Source organism: Tubulanus polymorphus, chromosome 11, assembly GCF_964204645.1.
Source record: "Tubulanus polymorphus chromosome 11, tnTubPoly1.2, whole genome shotgun sequence".
Taxonomy (NCBI): Eukaryota; Metazoa; Nemertea; class Palaeonemertea; order Tubulaniformes; family Tubulanidae; genus Tubulanus; species Tubulanus polymorphus.
The window spans coordinates 11774969-11789251 of record NC_134035.1 but is presented as its reverse complement, the minus strand read 5'-3'; the positions used below and the strand labels follow the sequence as shown (position 1 = coordinate 11789251).

The window sequence follows — 14283 nt, the reverse complement described above, 5'->3', positions numbered from 1 at the left end:
GGTTAAGTTCTATATTGTGCCCGTTCGAAGAGTTGTAGAGTAGCCGTTGTAACCTGTTGTTGAATCAGTAAACGGAGAAAACGGGGAGAAGTACAGAATTACGGCGAAGGTTAGATAGCTTTATTTGAAGTAGGTGCTTTTGCTAGTGCACAGTAGCATCATCAAAAAAATTGGTGATTTAGCAAAAGCTATATACTTCAAATGACTAGTTAACCCTCGAAGTACTGTTAAACTTGTCTTTACGCTTAGAGATAGCACGAGGTAAGAATTGGTTTCTTTTGTGAATATTAAAGTAAGGTTTGAGCCCACAGTGGAACCGGCTGCTAGAATTCTACTTTACCTGTATCAAACTTGTCGGGACATGCTTTAATCGCATCATTCCATTGAGGATCGTTGCTTCCTTTCACTACGATGTTTCTAGTCAACAAGCCGACCTCAGCTGCCAGCTCAATCTTGCGTCCGGCGTGAGTGATGTTTATTCCCAGATGGTCGTAATCGAGCGCTTTCGTCAAGTGTACCGTGTGACCGGTTACAGACGCAATACGACGAACTTCGTTTTCGTGTTGGGAATGGCGCATGCTGGAAGTTGCTATTACGATCTCGTCTTCAGCCTCCCACGTTACGGCGTCTTGCAGCTGAATTATTGTATCTCCGGTGTTCGCGGTTACCTGAAGCTTCGTCCACGTAATTGGTATAGGCTTCCCTGGCATCAAAAAGTCAATAAGATTTTCATTAGAATCCATGCTCATTAATCCCGTAAAACAAGGAGAGTCATTTTATTCAAACGACAAAAGATATCAAACGAAACATCAACCCTCTCCACGATTATTGTACAAGCATGTAGATAACGTATTTGAATTAGATAGGTTCCGGTACGAAGAAGAAGATCTTCTTTCAATTATAAGAACCGCAGAATCTTGTAAGGACATTTTACACTGTTCAAATGAAAGGAACGTACCGTGCAGTTCCAGTGTTCCGCTCCGCACGGCGATTGTTTTCGTTCCGTAGATCGGCAATTCGGGTTCTCGTGCATGTCCGTGCAACTGTATTGTCGCTTTGTGTTGGAACGGCTCCGATTCAGTACCGACCTAATAGAAAAAGGAACAAAAGAAACATCTCGTGTATATACTTCCAATACAAGGAAAATATTGAAAATTACGGAAGCGTCCAAATTACATATGCTTCGAGGTTTGTTACTAGTTACAAACTCGAAATAAACCTCCAAAATAGCAATCAACAAAGAAAACTAGTTTATTTCGCGAAGATTTTAGAAGATGTTTAGGTACGTGAGCACACCATACATGGTTCAGTAGAATTTTGTGATGTTTGACTACATCACAATCCGTGAACGCCGAACCATGCGTGGAAAATGTCCCTATGACGATCCTGTTGAGTATTTATTAGTCGTCTTACCTCTAGAACGCCATTATCGGTTATCAAAATTATCTCGACGTTCAGTTCCAGGTCTTTATTATCGAACATAAGTTTTCCGCCTGCAATAGACAAGTTGCGTTGGTTAACGAAGTGTCGAACTTTTGATGTATGGAAGAAGATGCGTCTGTCAAAAGGTAAGAATTTATCCATTCTCGAGGCTCAAATTCAAGAATTCTAGTTTCCAGCATATAATTTTAGTTTCCAGTTTCGAAATATGTGATACATGTAAAAATGTGAATTCTGCCCTGATGAATTCGAAAAAGCTCAATATGGCTTTACCTTTGATAATGATTATCTTGATAACAGGAGTAGACACATCGAGTAACAATGTTTCTCCTTTGCCGACGACAACCATATCGCCCTTTTCGGGTAGTCTGCTTTTGTTACCCCACGTGTACACGGATGACCAAACGTCTATGTAGTAAAACTCGACCGGCTGAAATAAACCGTAATACGATAAGGATAACGAAATTAATGTTGGTCATGTTGAATTGGACAGGAATTCGTGATGAATTAATACATAATTATGGACATTTTCTGGGTACATATCTTGTTAAAAATGGGTACATATCTTGTTAAAAAATGAAATTGCCAGGTTTATCCAAAATTTGAGAAAACTAGTCTATTCCGAGTTAAGTAAACCTCGAATTCTTTTAAGTATGTCTCCAGGATGCTTCCTTACATAATCATTTGAATATAGATGCAAAAGCCTTACAATGGATCTTACTCGCAAATCTTACATGAATGTAATGATAATGAGAATAACAAGCAGAATCTATTCACATGAAATCGAATCGTTGCAGTTAAAAATCACAGCATGATATATGAACGTAATTTATCTCGAGGTCGATACTGAAGAAGCTGAATCATCTATCTTATGTATCTACGTAAATACCTGTACGGTGTGTTTCGCGTGACCTTTCGAATCCACGTCAACGATGACCGTGGCGCGAGTTGAGGGTTTACGCGCTGATGTCGTGCACTGAATCGTCGTAGAATTGACGGACGTCACCACGCATTCTGCTCCACCGATCTCAACGCGAGTACTGCCGGAGGTCGAACTACGAAAATGGCAAATTACGAGACCAATATCAAATCGATGCTCAGAATGGATTGACTGATGGATTATTCATTGGATAACATACCTGAAGCCACTGCCTTGAATGGTGAGGTTCGTGCCACCAGCGGTACCGCCCCGTTTTGGCGTCACATCCGTAATCGTCGGTGTCAAAGCCACCTTGTACGTAAAAGCTGCCGCACTCGTAAGCTCTGACGTTCCAGCAGCTACTTTCAGATCGCATACCAAATTATCGTCAGTTCCTGTCGACAAAACGAATAATAGAAAACTTCATTGAACAGACCAAACTGCAATGACGGCTCAATCGGCAAGGATTAATCATAAGAAATATACAGTACATTAACGAATAATGAACTCTTTTAAGAAAACTAGAGTAATTCGTTTACGTAATCACTGAATATAGTTACATTGTCCGTGGATTATTAGCTGATACAAAGTTGAGATTTTACAACGTGGTGAATTTCTACACATTTCAATCGGTGAAATATCTTCTTTATATGAATATGATTTATCGAAAATAATTGAAAATAATCACCTGTATTAGCGGGTACTTTGCACGCGAGTTGGGTGTGCGTGAGTTTGACAATTTCACACTTCTTTTCACAAATTTGAACGCTCGTGTCGCCTTCTGTGTATCCGCTTCCAATCAGCTTAAGAGTTTGTCCACCGGCAAAACTACCTATGAACGATCGTATGAAAAACACATCTATTTTCTGGAATTGTTGTGGAACGTGTCGAATAACACGAGGGAAGGAACGTATAGACTTGAGTTTAATTTCGACCATATACGGTCAGAATAAAAAATACACCGACTGATTATTGTAAGCTCTTCGCAATGTGTCGCGAATTTACATTCATCAATCGGAAATACATTTTTTTCTAACTTTCCGTTTTTTGCCATTATGGATTTGAAAATCTGACTGAGTATCGAATAACACCTAAGATTGTAGTTAAATCTATAAATACTCGAACGATCGCCAGTTTATAAAACCGGTCCCTGGGATTACCTTCAGAAGAGCTGATCGAAGTAACCGTGATGATGTAATTGAAGTCTTCATTAGATGTGGCGTTGCCTTTGCCTGCGACGTGGACGTAGACCCTGTATTGACCAGCGGGACTCGCGCCTGCCGAACAGATTGTCTGCGTATCAGTCACGGATTCTACATTGCACTTGACAGCACCCACATTGACGATTACACCGTTAACATCATTACCGAATCCGGAGCCGGCGATGGTTAGTTTAGTGTCGATGGATCCCGCGTTTGGATTGACCGACGATACTTCGGGCGTTGTAGCGTTAGTGTAAGAAAATTCCGCCTTCGGAAAAGAGTAACCATTCGATTTGACGACGAGGTCGAGAACTCCGGCTACGGCTTGACCGGGAACCGTGCAGTCAACGCGGGTATTCGTGTAGCCTAAAACCGAACAGTCCTTCGTACCGATTTTCACGGACGGTTTGCTCGACGGATGGAACCCGTAGCCGCTGAGGGTGATGTCCAAGCCGCCGTTGATACTTCCTTCCTGCGGCGAGACGGTGGGTTTATCAGCCGCGAAAGCTACCGGAACGTTGCCGTCTGCGAAACCATCCGGTTTCTTCTCGACGGTTATTTCATGAGTTCCGACGACATATTCGTTTGAACGGCAGGATATTTTAGTTTCGGTCAGCGATAAAACTTCACACGTGGAATTACCGATATACACGGCGATAGCGTTTTCATCATCACCGAAATTATCACCGGTGATTTCTACTTCAGCCGTCGTCCCGTTGGTCGTGTGTGTCACCTGGCTGACGGTCGACGTCGCGTTTGCTGAATACTCGAAACTGCAAATATCGCTTTGCAAACACGCGCCCGGAAATCCTTGTAGCGAGACCACCGCCGGACCAGCACTGGCTGCCCGAGTAACACACGTAATCGAAGTCGCCGATACATCGACTATTGACGAGCACATGATCCCGCGCACAGTTACCTGTGGGCTGAACGTTTTACTATGCAGATGCATTCCACTGATGACGATTTTAGTACCACCGGCTAGAGAGCCTTGGTTCGGCGTGATCGACGTGATTACAGGCATCGGAGTGAATACTTTATCGGATGCAGACTCCACGAACCCGTAACCGTAACCGAATACGTGTAGGGAAACAAGATTTTCGAGTCGGTAAGAAGCGCCGATTGTCAGATCAGAAGACGGTTTCCACTCGCAGTCGATCGACGTTTCGGACATGTCCGTCACGCTACACAAATCGCCGTTCATCTTCACCGTCGTAGCGCATGCGTCATCGCTGAAACCGTTTCCGGTTATTGCCACGTCGTAAAAACCGGCGTCGTTTTGTTCGTAGGTAATGTTCGTTAATCTTGGCGTGAAACACTCGTGGAAATCGTACATGAACTCGTTCGATGCTGGCATCGGATCGACCGCCGGACAGTCGGCCTTTCCCGACGTCATCCTTTGGCAGCCAGGCGCCTGGGTTGTGTTACCTAGATAACGATTCAGAAATGTCTGTTTTAAAATACAAACCCGTGCAATCTTTTAACGAGCCTGAACCACAGGATCCAGTTCCACAGTTCTGAGTTAAGATTTGACCCTGATATCACTGAAAATGAACTAACTTTAACTCAAAAGAGTTAACTCTAACTCACAACTGTGGAACTGGGTCCAGGGGTTTGGCTATGGGCATACAGAAACCCATTCACCAGAAAATTCCTTCTCGGTCGATTTTGTTCGGTTACAAATTTGTAAATATTGTAAATCCAGTAAATATTGTGGAAAAGTATTGCAGGCTATCTGTAGACTTTTTGGAACATTTATCAAGCACCAACGGTACAAATTGATGAAGAGTTTTTCACAATCGATTATCGTTAAAAATGTGGTCACGATTTCAAAATATTTGAAATGATTTTAGGCGAAATGTTAGCTTCTTCGTTAGCTAGAATCTTGGTACGAAACAGGGACGAAACAGGGCATTCGTTTATGAAATTGGAAAAGGAAGTACATATATAGTCGGATTATCAGTCGAATTAACAGAATTTCTTTGATTGTCTTACTTTGTTGTTGCGGTTGGTATTCGGCTTCGAAACCGTGTATTTTAACGGCGATCTTCTCGCGTTTCGACTCGTCGTGTTCGACCACGAGCACTACCCCTCTCATTACTACGTCTCCGTTTCTATCGACCGGTCCACTCGTGTAATAAAACGTACCAGCCTTCGTAAACGTATGCTCAAAAATACCTGGAAATATTCAAATGGAATGCAATATTTCAAAGCAAGTTTTATTCGTACCATGAAAATATCAAATATAACTTTTTTTTACGAGTGCTATCATGATTCCGTGTTTGCCGGTGACACGTCAATTTTTGGACTATTGCCCATATTGATCGGTTTGATATATATTATTGCCAACACCAGATTTTTGCTAATTGATAATCATGAGCCTGCTTGAAACATATCGAGGAGAGACGGGGAATACATCAGCCTTCCCTTAAATTCAAAGTAAGCAGGTTTCATATTGTCAGAAAAATATTCAACCAATTTACAGTAACAATTACCCCTGATATACCGCCATATATACTATTTGTACATCGGTACATTATATGAATTATTAAGAGTTTGTATACTTCGCACATCCGAGGAATGTATTAAAGAAAGTCAAGCACTTAGATGTAATTGTACACGAACCTGCTGAGGTGCTGGATCCAGGACTGGCGAAGCCGTCAGTCACAGAAGCCGAAGACGACGACGACTCAACCTGTTGAACCTTGTACTGGGCGTTGATATTCTCAGGGCTAATCCATCTCCATCGAACTGTGTCGGTAACTTTAACTTGCAGTGTTTGCGGACTCCACATGAATCCAGTTCCATGTACTTTTTTATAGTTACGAAAGAGTAGAAAGAAAACTATGGGTTAACTGCCAATCATTAGAATTGCATAAACAACACCCAAAAATGATTTTTGATTTAGCTGGAACAAAGGAAGCATGAAAAAATGATAAAAGAGGACTGACAAGATAAAGATAAAATGAGTAAAAGTTGAAGGGAAAATGTTCGTTAAAATCTGTATATAGTGCAGGGTTTTTATCGTGATTGAATCTCTTTGATCGTGTACCTGGATGTTCTCCCATGTTATCAACGTGGTGTGTTTTACTAGGATGAGCAAGTTGACAGGTCAAACTCGTAGAGGTGCTCGTATCTACGATGCACGGTACTTCGCCCATTTTGACTTCATTTTCGGCGGCGTTGTTACTGAATCCCTCTCCGGTGATGGTGAACTTCGTTCCGCCGAACAGTGAGCCGATGTTCGGCTCGACCGAATACACGCGATTGGTGTATATTACGTTTGGTACTCTACAATAAAAAGGAATGAAGATAAAATAGGAATAAACATGAAGCTATGGTTTTAGCAACGCTACTGTGGCAATCGAGGATTCCACGTATGGACGTGAGGATCCGCCAGGTTCGCTAGTATCTGCTCTGTCTTCTGGGTTCGATTTTTTTTTCTATAATTCAGTGAAAATCGAATGTAATTTTCCTTTTCTGTTAAATAAATGCGAGACGATTTTGAAAAATTTAAACGTTTTGAATGCAATTCCGGTAGATATTAGCGAATATTTCATATAGATAACAAAGTTACTGAAACATTTATGTCATCCAATAAATTTCTTTCACAAAAAATAGCGGAATAAAGGAGTTCTTGCTCGTCTCACAGTTTCGTGATTACCTGGGTTCAGCGTATTCTTGATCTCCGATTTTGAACATCAACCTATACGACCCCGGTGGATTCGTCGGTAGAATACCGGTCACGTCGGTTCCGTTGTAGGTTTCAATTTTCGCAAAATGCTCGCCTACTTTCAAACGTTTATCGGCCGGTCCGGTGTATAGGTCCGTGTGTGGGGACACTTTCAGATTGAATCGTTTGCCTGCAGAAACCATAAAAATACACACTGAAAATTCAATCTTCCAAGATCTCAATCAACCAAATGATAAGATTGAACCTAATAAATCGCTTATTTCTTAACTTATTTCCGCTGAGAAATATTTTCGTCGGGAACATATTTTGATGGGAATCCATTTTTCATTCAACAGAAATAATCTTTCCACGTGTAAACTCATTAATTGTTATTCGTTGTTTGGTACAAATTCGCAAATTGTTGCCTTTGTTCACTTAAATATGATTCCCTAAGTTGTGGTGCATTTAAACGACTACTAGACAACGTAGGAGTCATCCTCCTGGTCATCCTCCTGGTCTCGACGTATACGGGTTTAAACTTACCGATGGAAGTGTCGGTGATGATCATCTCGTCGATAAACGCTCTCGGCTCTTCAAACAGTATTTTATCGGTCGACGTCTTGCGTACTTGGTTGATATCGACATGAATGTGTACTCTACCGATCACCTGTAAGTAAAAGAATGAACCGCGAACGGATTTCTTATTTCAAAATGAACTGAACTGTTTTCACGAGCCACTTTTAGCCAGCGATAATTCGCTGTGGCCTATATAATCCTTATGCTAAAAGGGCCTGGCATCTTAATGTTAGCAGCAAATAAGCTCTAATACACGAACTTCACTTTTTCACGGCCGTTTTTTTTTTCTAGTAGCTTCGTCATCGTTTCCAATAAGTTTGAGCTGAGTAACACTGACAGAAATGTGAACTTTACCGTCGTCACTGGCTTTTCGCAGGTGATCAGTTCGTTCTCGATCGATTTGATGTGGCAAATTTCGCTGCCGTTTCCAAAAGTCACCAGTGCATTTTTCGTAAAACCCGTCCCGACGATTTTCACCAATGACCATTCTTCACGCCGCGGACAAAAAATTGATAAATTAGATATGATTAGCTAAGATAAGTTCACAACTTCAGGTCCAAATCCTATTGAAATGTCAAACAAATCCTAAGTTTGTCGTATACTTTTCGATACTCTATGATTCAATGCCGTGGTTGGAGGAGGTTACAAGTCACGGCTTTGAATCTGGAAGCTTAGACAATTGGAAAGGGATAATGGGCACCTCAGCACCTATCCCGAGTAAACTAAAGTGTTGTGTAGCTAACAACTATCGTGAACTTTAAACCATTGGCCGCGTGGATAGGATCGGCATCGTGTCGGTATACCATAGCAGTTAAATGATTGACAGGTAAATGTTGAAGGTTGCAATTATAGTAAGATGTTCACGATTGATAAAACGATGTATCCGTATTAAAGCGATGAAGAGAGAATCCCACAATGATAACGAAATAGTCCGAAAACGTTACTTCGAGCTTAGTAGTTGAAACGTTGAATAAACTACTAAGCTCAAAGTAACATTTTCGGACTTTTTCGTTATCATCGTGGGATTCTCTTTTCATAGTAAGATTCGTTATAGAATCAGTTGATAAATCAAACTGATTATTGATTGAAGTTTTTACCTGTTGTGTACACAGACGTAGGAGTGAACGATGTGATGGAATGTTCGTAGTTGAATTGTTTATCTCCCGATGCGTAACCGACGCCGGCGACCGATACTTTAACCGGGTAGGTTCCCGCTTCACCCGAACCGAGCTGGCAACTAATCGAAGTCTCCTGTGCGCTGCTGACTGCGCATTCGCTCGACCCGACCTTCACGCTCATTCGGCTCGCGTCATTAGCAAATCCGTCGCCTGTGATGGATAGTACGTCTCCTTTGGTTCCTAGAAAGATGAACCGATTGAAACTGTCGAATACCATAGCACACGTAAAGCTTGATAGGTGGTTTTTTCTTGATAGAAATTATTGTATTTTGATGCACGATTGTAGTATTCCAACTCTGAATTAAATGGAATCGCTAAAAGTGCTTTTCAGGCTTCAATTTCGTACGAAAATGCGGTAATTCTGAATCTAGTTATTACTAAGTTATCATCGCCCGATTTCACATGGCCCAATTTTTACCGAGTATTAAGTCTAGTAAAATAGACGTCTTGCGCGTGACGTCATCGTTTTTTGCCAATAGGAAACTAAAATTTATCTGGACTGCACAACTCTACTGATTCGATTAAGACCTATTTGAGGTATGCACACTCAAAATTAAGCAAAATATCCCAAAAAGATCGTGGACAATCAAAAATAAATAGACTTTAGCCTTGCATTACAACAAATATTATCAGTATCGATTTACAAAAATCAAGGGTCTCTCCAGTCTTGTAAATCACTTATTTGTTTTTGCTAGCCATTTGGCGAAGTCGGAAGAGCAAATAGTGCGATTGGTTGTTGCTTACCGCTACTAGGTGTCACTGACTGAATAGATGGCGTTATAGCTTCATTCCAGTAAAACGAACAGTCACCGGTACAATTAGCAGGTACATCGTTAATGAACGCCATTACCTAAAATACATGTTTAGAAAGTAGAAAATCAATGTAGACGATGTTTAATAAGCTTGCAGCGAGAGACATACGTGAATGCAATATGATATAAAACCACTTTTGGCGAATTCTGAATTTTTTCCATGTGTTGACATCCATTTAATAGATTATCTACTGTCAGCGTTCGCTTTATCAAATTGCAATGCATTTAAACGACTGTTGGACAACATTGGAGTGCGCTGATACGATACAGAAATAGGAAATTTGAAATCATACACTCATCATCTGAACGAGAGGACGGTATAACAAGAATTACAAAACATAACATAGAATACAAAATCAAGACGAAATTCCAAAACTTCAAGTGATTTTCTATCGAATAGGAAATCCGAATGGGTGAACACGAAATTTTGGTGGTTTAGATAAATAGTGCACAAATTCTACCTGAGATTCCTGTTCGTGCGTTCGCAGCATCCAACCCGGAATCGGATCAAGAACCATCGCACCGTCGCTGACCGTTGTAACGCTTCCATTTACCGACGGGCCTCTGGCGTTAGACATATCCACCTACATAGGCAAAATCGTGTATGCGTGTATTCAGTACTGATATATTGATTTAATGGATAAAGCAATTTACGTTAAAAACATTGCTAGATTCTTAAAAGCTATACTCTAAACCTCGCCTTGCTCAGACAAAACCAACTCGGATATTTGCCTAACTCGGTCGGGCCCGCGACGAAATCTTTTTCTGATTGCTTAACGTATTTTTCGATCCTTAACTCGGACTTCGCTTACCCCGGACCGATTTTACTGGTCACAGTTTGTCTGGTGAGTCTGGTCAATAGTTCGGTGATTCTGAAGTAAACACCGCGAATGTAATTTCGATCTTACCTGCATCGGGAGTTGGTTACCGGTCAGCGATAAGAACGTTATCCGATACGAATAACCAGCACACGCGCCATATCGATAAACACCAACATCGGCGACATCATTATCTTGAAACACATTTTCAAGGTCCGTGGGTGAAATGTCTACAGGTATATCTAATACGAAAAATAAAATATCAATACCAGTGTCTCATTTCATATTCCGGCGATTGATTGGCAAGATTTGCCGAATTAAGCGATATTACACCACCCTCATTCGCGACAATTATGACGACCGCTTGGTTTATTTTTCATTTTTGTTCATTTTGTTTGGCAAACTTTGAAAAACGTACTGAATAACTTGGTATCTTCGACGATCTCTGGCGCACCAATGGTCCATTCTGATGGAAAATAGATTGTGAATTATGTATGAAATTCATACGTCTGCAATAATGAAATCATTACGTATTCTCTCTGACAATATATCGATATCTCACCTAACTTCTTTTTCCGTTGGAAAATGATATCGAATTCGCCGGATATTCCGGGAGTGGCGTCGCTGATGCGAGTTACGTTAACTGCCACGCCAGTCGGCCAGGTCGTCTGCGAATACAAGTCTCCCCTCTCATCCTAATAGGAGAATCATTGAGTGATTATTATTGCTTTAGGCTGGTACCAATAAAGTATGAACCGAGTTTTATTGCATTGGATTGTATTTTTATTATAGTAACATGTACGAGTTGTTAAGTTTGGGAGATGATTGGTTAATTCGAGCTCTAGATGCTCGCGCGTTCGTCTACTTTGGCTTTGAAGGTTTATAGGAGTTTGGTCATAGCCTTCAAATGCTGGAAGCGGATTTAAACAAACTTTAATTTCACTGCATATGGCCAGATATCTATATATGAGTAGAGAGGGTTTTGGACACTGCCCAGCTTCAATGGAACATCAACAGTGAAACAGCGCTTCCCGAGAAATGTCTCGCAAATCAAACATTGCTTCTTCTATGGTAATTCAAGAGAAGGGGGTACTGGTATCTCTTGCCTGTTCGGAGTCTTGTTCGTTTTCTGGCCAGGAGTTGTACGGAGCTAGCAGTTCGAAATTGTGCGAGCATTCTTTCGGTGTGATGTCGATCAAGTATCCGTCGTCGGATCGAGTCACGTCGACGTCTGATATTCGCTGCGGTAAGGCTTCGCGACGGTTCGGTACGAACTCATCTGATTGCGGATGAAAATAGAAAGTAATAAGTTTTGTACGTAATAATTTCTGAATCAGACGACATCAGACGACACCCGTTCCCTTCTTTCTAAGTATATTACTTCATGCCTTGCCAAACACTAATTATTTACTCACTCACCAATTTACTCAATTAACCTGTTCTCCTCTGTATATATACCCCTGTTTTTAGTCTATATCTCACACCTGACGATGATCTCTAGGGTGAGATCGAAACGTCGTGTCTTATATATATATTTTAGATTGAATAAATAAATTCTTGTTTTTAAATTCTGTTAATCTGTAGATCGTGGGTTTTTATCTTATTATCCGTTCACGGAACTTCAAAAAGTTAGATTTATCGTTACATCGATCGTCAACGCCGCATATTTATTGTTGTGGTTGCCAAAAAAACAGGCTGACGAGTTCTACAGGTTCCTCCCACCTGATATCTACTCAAACGGTACACGAGAGTTAGGCAAGAATGTCGTTTTCACGTCATCATGTAGAAAGGGCATGCACGATAACGATACGTGGACCGGTGATTGCACGCACATGCAGATGATTGTGTGATGTCATATTTGAATGACCTTTTACATTAATTCTGTGAAAGGGGTCCCTCGTGCATGTAGTATATATGTTAGTTAATTATAATTAAAAGAAAGAGACAAACGAAACAAACAAAGAAAACCATATTATGCGTGAATCGCCATCTATGTTAATTATGCTGGTAAAATTTACTATAATTTATTATTTACTATATTAAATTTTGTGTTGAAAATCGATGACTCTGCCCGTAAATATAATGTATATGTATTATAGCGATGATTATAAGTAAAATAAAATCTAATCTAATCTAGTTCTTTTCAGGACCCTAAATTATCACTGAATATCATAGATATGTTGAAATGCTCTGTAAATATTTTGTTTCTATACATAGTGTATTAATATCCATGTTTTTCTATATCCTTGTACGATGACATTGTGTGGGTGAATAAAGTTATCTTCTTTCATATCCGTTGTCGAAACATTTTTCTTTGAAATTGCGAAATACCCGCATATCAAGGAAGTGAAAAGGCCTATTCATTATGACGGTTCTTATTGGTTTGAAATGTTTTAAGGGTTGCCAAACCTGTTTGTGATAACGAGGGCGGCAGATTCTTCATAATTGCCACTGTGTCGATGTAGTCCAGTCTGGGAGAGCTACTGACATATTCTACAATTGTTTCCATCATGGTATTTCCGTACGCTGTCGTCAATAAATTGTACACTTCAATGCAACGATAGTGCCACCTGCAAAATATTCAGATTCACAGGGAGTGATCTTCAGTTTCGAGAAAACAGATCGCTCGTTTTGACCGACAAGATATACACCACACCTCCTTAAAATCATGGACAGTTTTCGACTGGATGCATTTCGGTTTGAAAATATCAATTCCAGATTACAAACTCCCTTCTGGCCACTTTACAGATTATGCTATTTGGGAATACATAGAGCTTACACTGGTCATAACGAACGCCCCAGAAAAGAACTCCGGAATCGGTAGAATTAAATCGAAATTTCTATATCCGAGGCTTTATGTCTACATCTAGCAACACTGTAATTTGCGCCTTCGATCCCCCTCCCCCACCCCGCTTTCTCACCCCCAGTGGATAGCACTTGTACTGATCAGTGTTTCACATTATTAACCACCCTGATAAAAACGCTTACCGAGAATCAGAGATGAATCCGTCCACTGTAGGGTAAAGATAAAGGATTTTCCTTGTCTTGGCGAATATATCATCTTTATACGACGCGCGGAAATGTAAGCGTGAAATGTGTGAACTAGATTTGTACGCGAAACATAGATACGTTCCCGACGGTTCTACCTTGAATTCGTCGACATGGATATCATACGAGTTTTTCAAGCTGTACGCCCCGCAAAAACTATCGCCGCTGTATCTATAATGCCTCAAATTACCGGAGAAAGCTTCTTCGAAGTCGTTGGTGTATATGGCCGATGGAGGGCTCAATAATGTCTCCCCGCACGATGGATAGAACAGCCCGGTAACTGCTGCTTTTACCTAAATGAAAATTATCAGTTTCTATAAACAAATAGACGTAAACATCACTTACTAGCGCTGGAATTGTAAGTTTATATTATAGTCTTTTTTACTCTAAAATATTTTTCTGCATTTTATGTAACTACAGCCTTTCTTCATTTTGAATAAAGTTTGATTAGGAAAAAAAGCAGGAGAATTCTTCATTCTTCGTCGATTCATCAATAAAAACAACTTTTATTCTGATTGTGAAAGGCAAAATACCTTTTATTCATTAGAAATCTAAAAGATATTAATTTCATGTAACTACAGCCTTTCTTCATTTTGAATAAAGTTTTGATTAGGGTA

The 14283-nt window shown here is 40.5% G+C and overlaps 1 protein-coding gene across 1 annotated transcript in view; it reads right to left on the bottom strand.

Annotated features, from left to right (window-relative positions):
* LOC141912438 (fibrocystin-L-like) overlaps positions 1-14283 on the bottom strand; it is a 40229-nt gene that overhangs the window by 17295 nt on the left and 8651 nt on the right. The window contains exons 18-40 of the mRNA XM_074803639.1: positions 13607-13959; positions 13028-13188; positions 11725-11897; positions 11181-11313; positions 11037-11084; positions 10709-10860; positions 10262-10384; positions 9733-9838; positions 8908-9168; positions 8165-8298; positions 7778-7901; positions 7226-7424; positions 6614-6852; positions 6187-6372; positions 5557-5739; positions 3520-4989; positions 3048-3191; positions 2580-2754; positions 2330-2495; positions 1714-1870; positions 1414-1493; positions 959-1088; positions 341-703 (exon numbers count right to left, since the gene is read on the bottom strand). Of these exons, the coding sequence (XP_074659740.1) occupies positions 341-703; positions 959-1088; positions 1414-1493; positions 1714-1870; positions 2330-2495; positions 2580-2754; positions 3048-3191; positions 3520-4989; positions 5557-5739; positions 6187-6372; positions 6614-6852; positions 7226-7424; positions 7778-7901; positions 8165-8298; positions 8908-9168; positions 9733-9838; positions 10262-10384; positions 10709-10860; positions 11037-11084; positions 11181-11313; positions 11725-11897; positions 13028-13188; positions 13607-13959 (5260 nt within the window). The remainder of the gene's footprint in view (positions 1-340; positions 704-958; positions 1089-1413; positions 1494-1713; positions 1871-2329; positions 2496-2579; positions 2755-3047; positions 3192-3519; positions 4990-5556; positions 5740-6186; positions 6373-6613; positions 6853-7225; positions 7425-7777; positions 7902-8164; positions 8299-8907; positions 9169-9732; positions 9839-10261; positions 10385-10708; positions 10861-11036; positions 11085-11180; positions 11314-11724; positions 11898-13027; positions 13189-13606; positions 13960-14283) is intronic.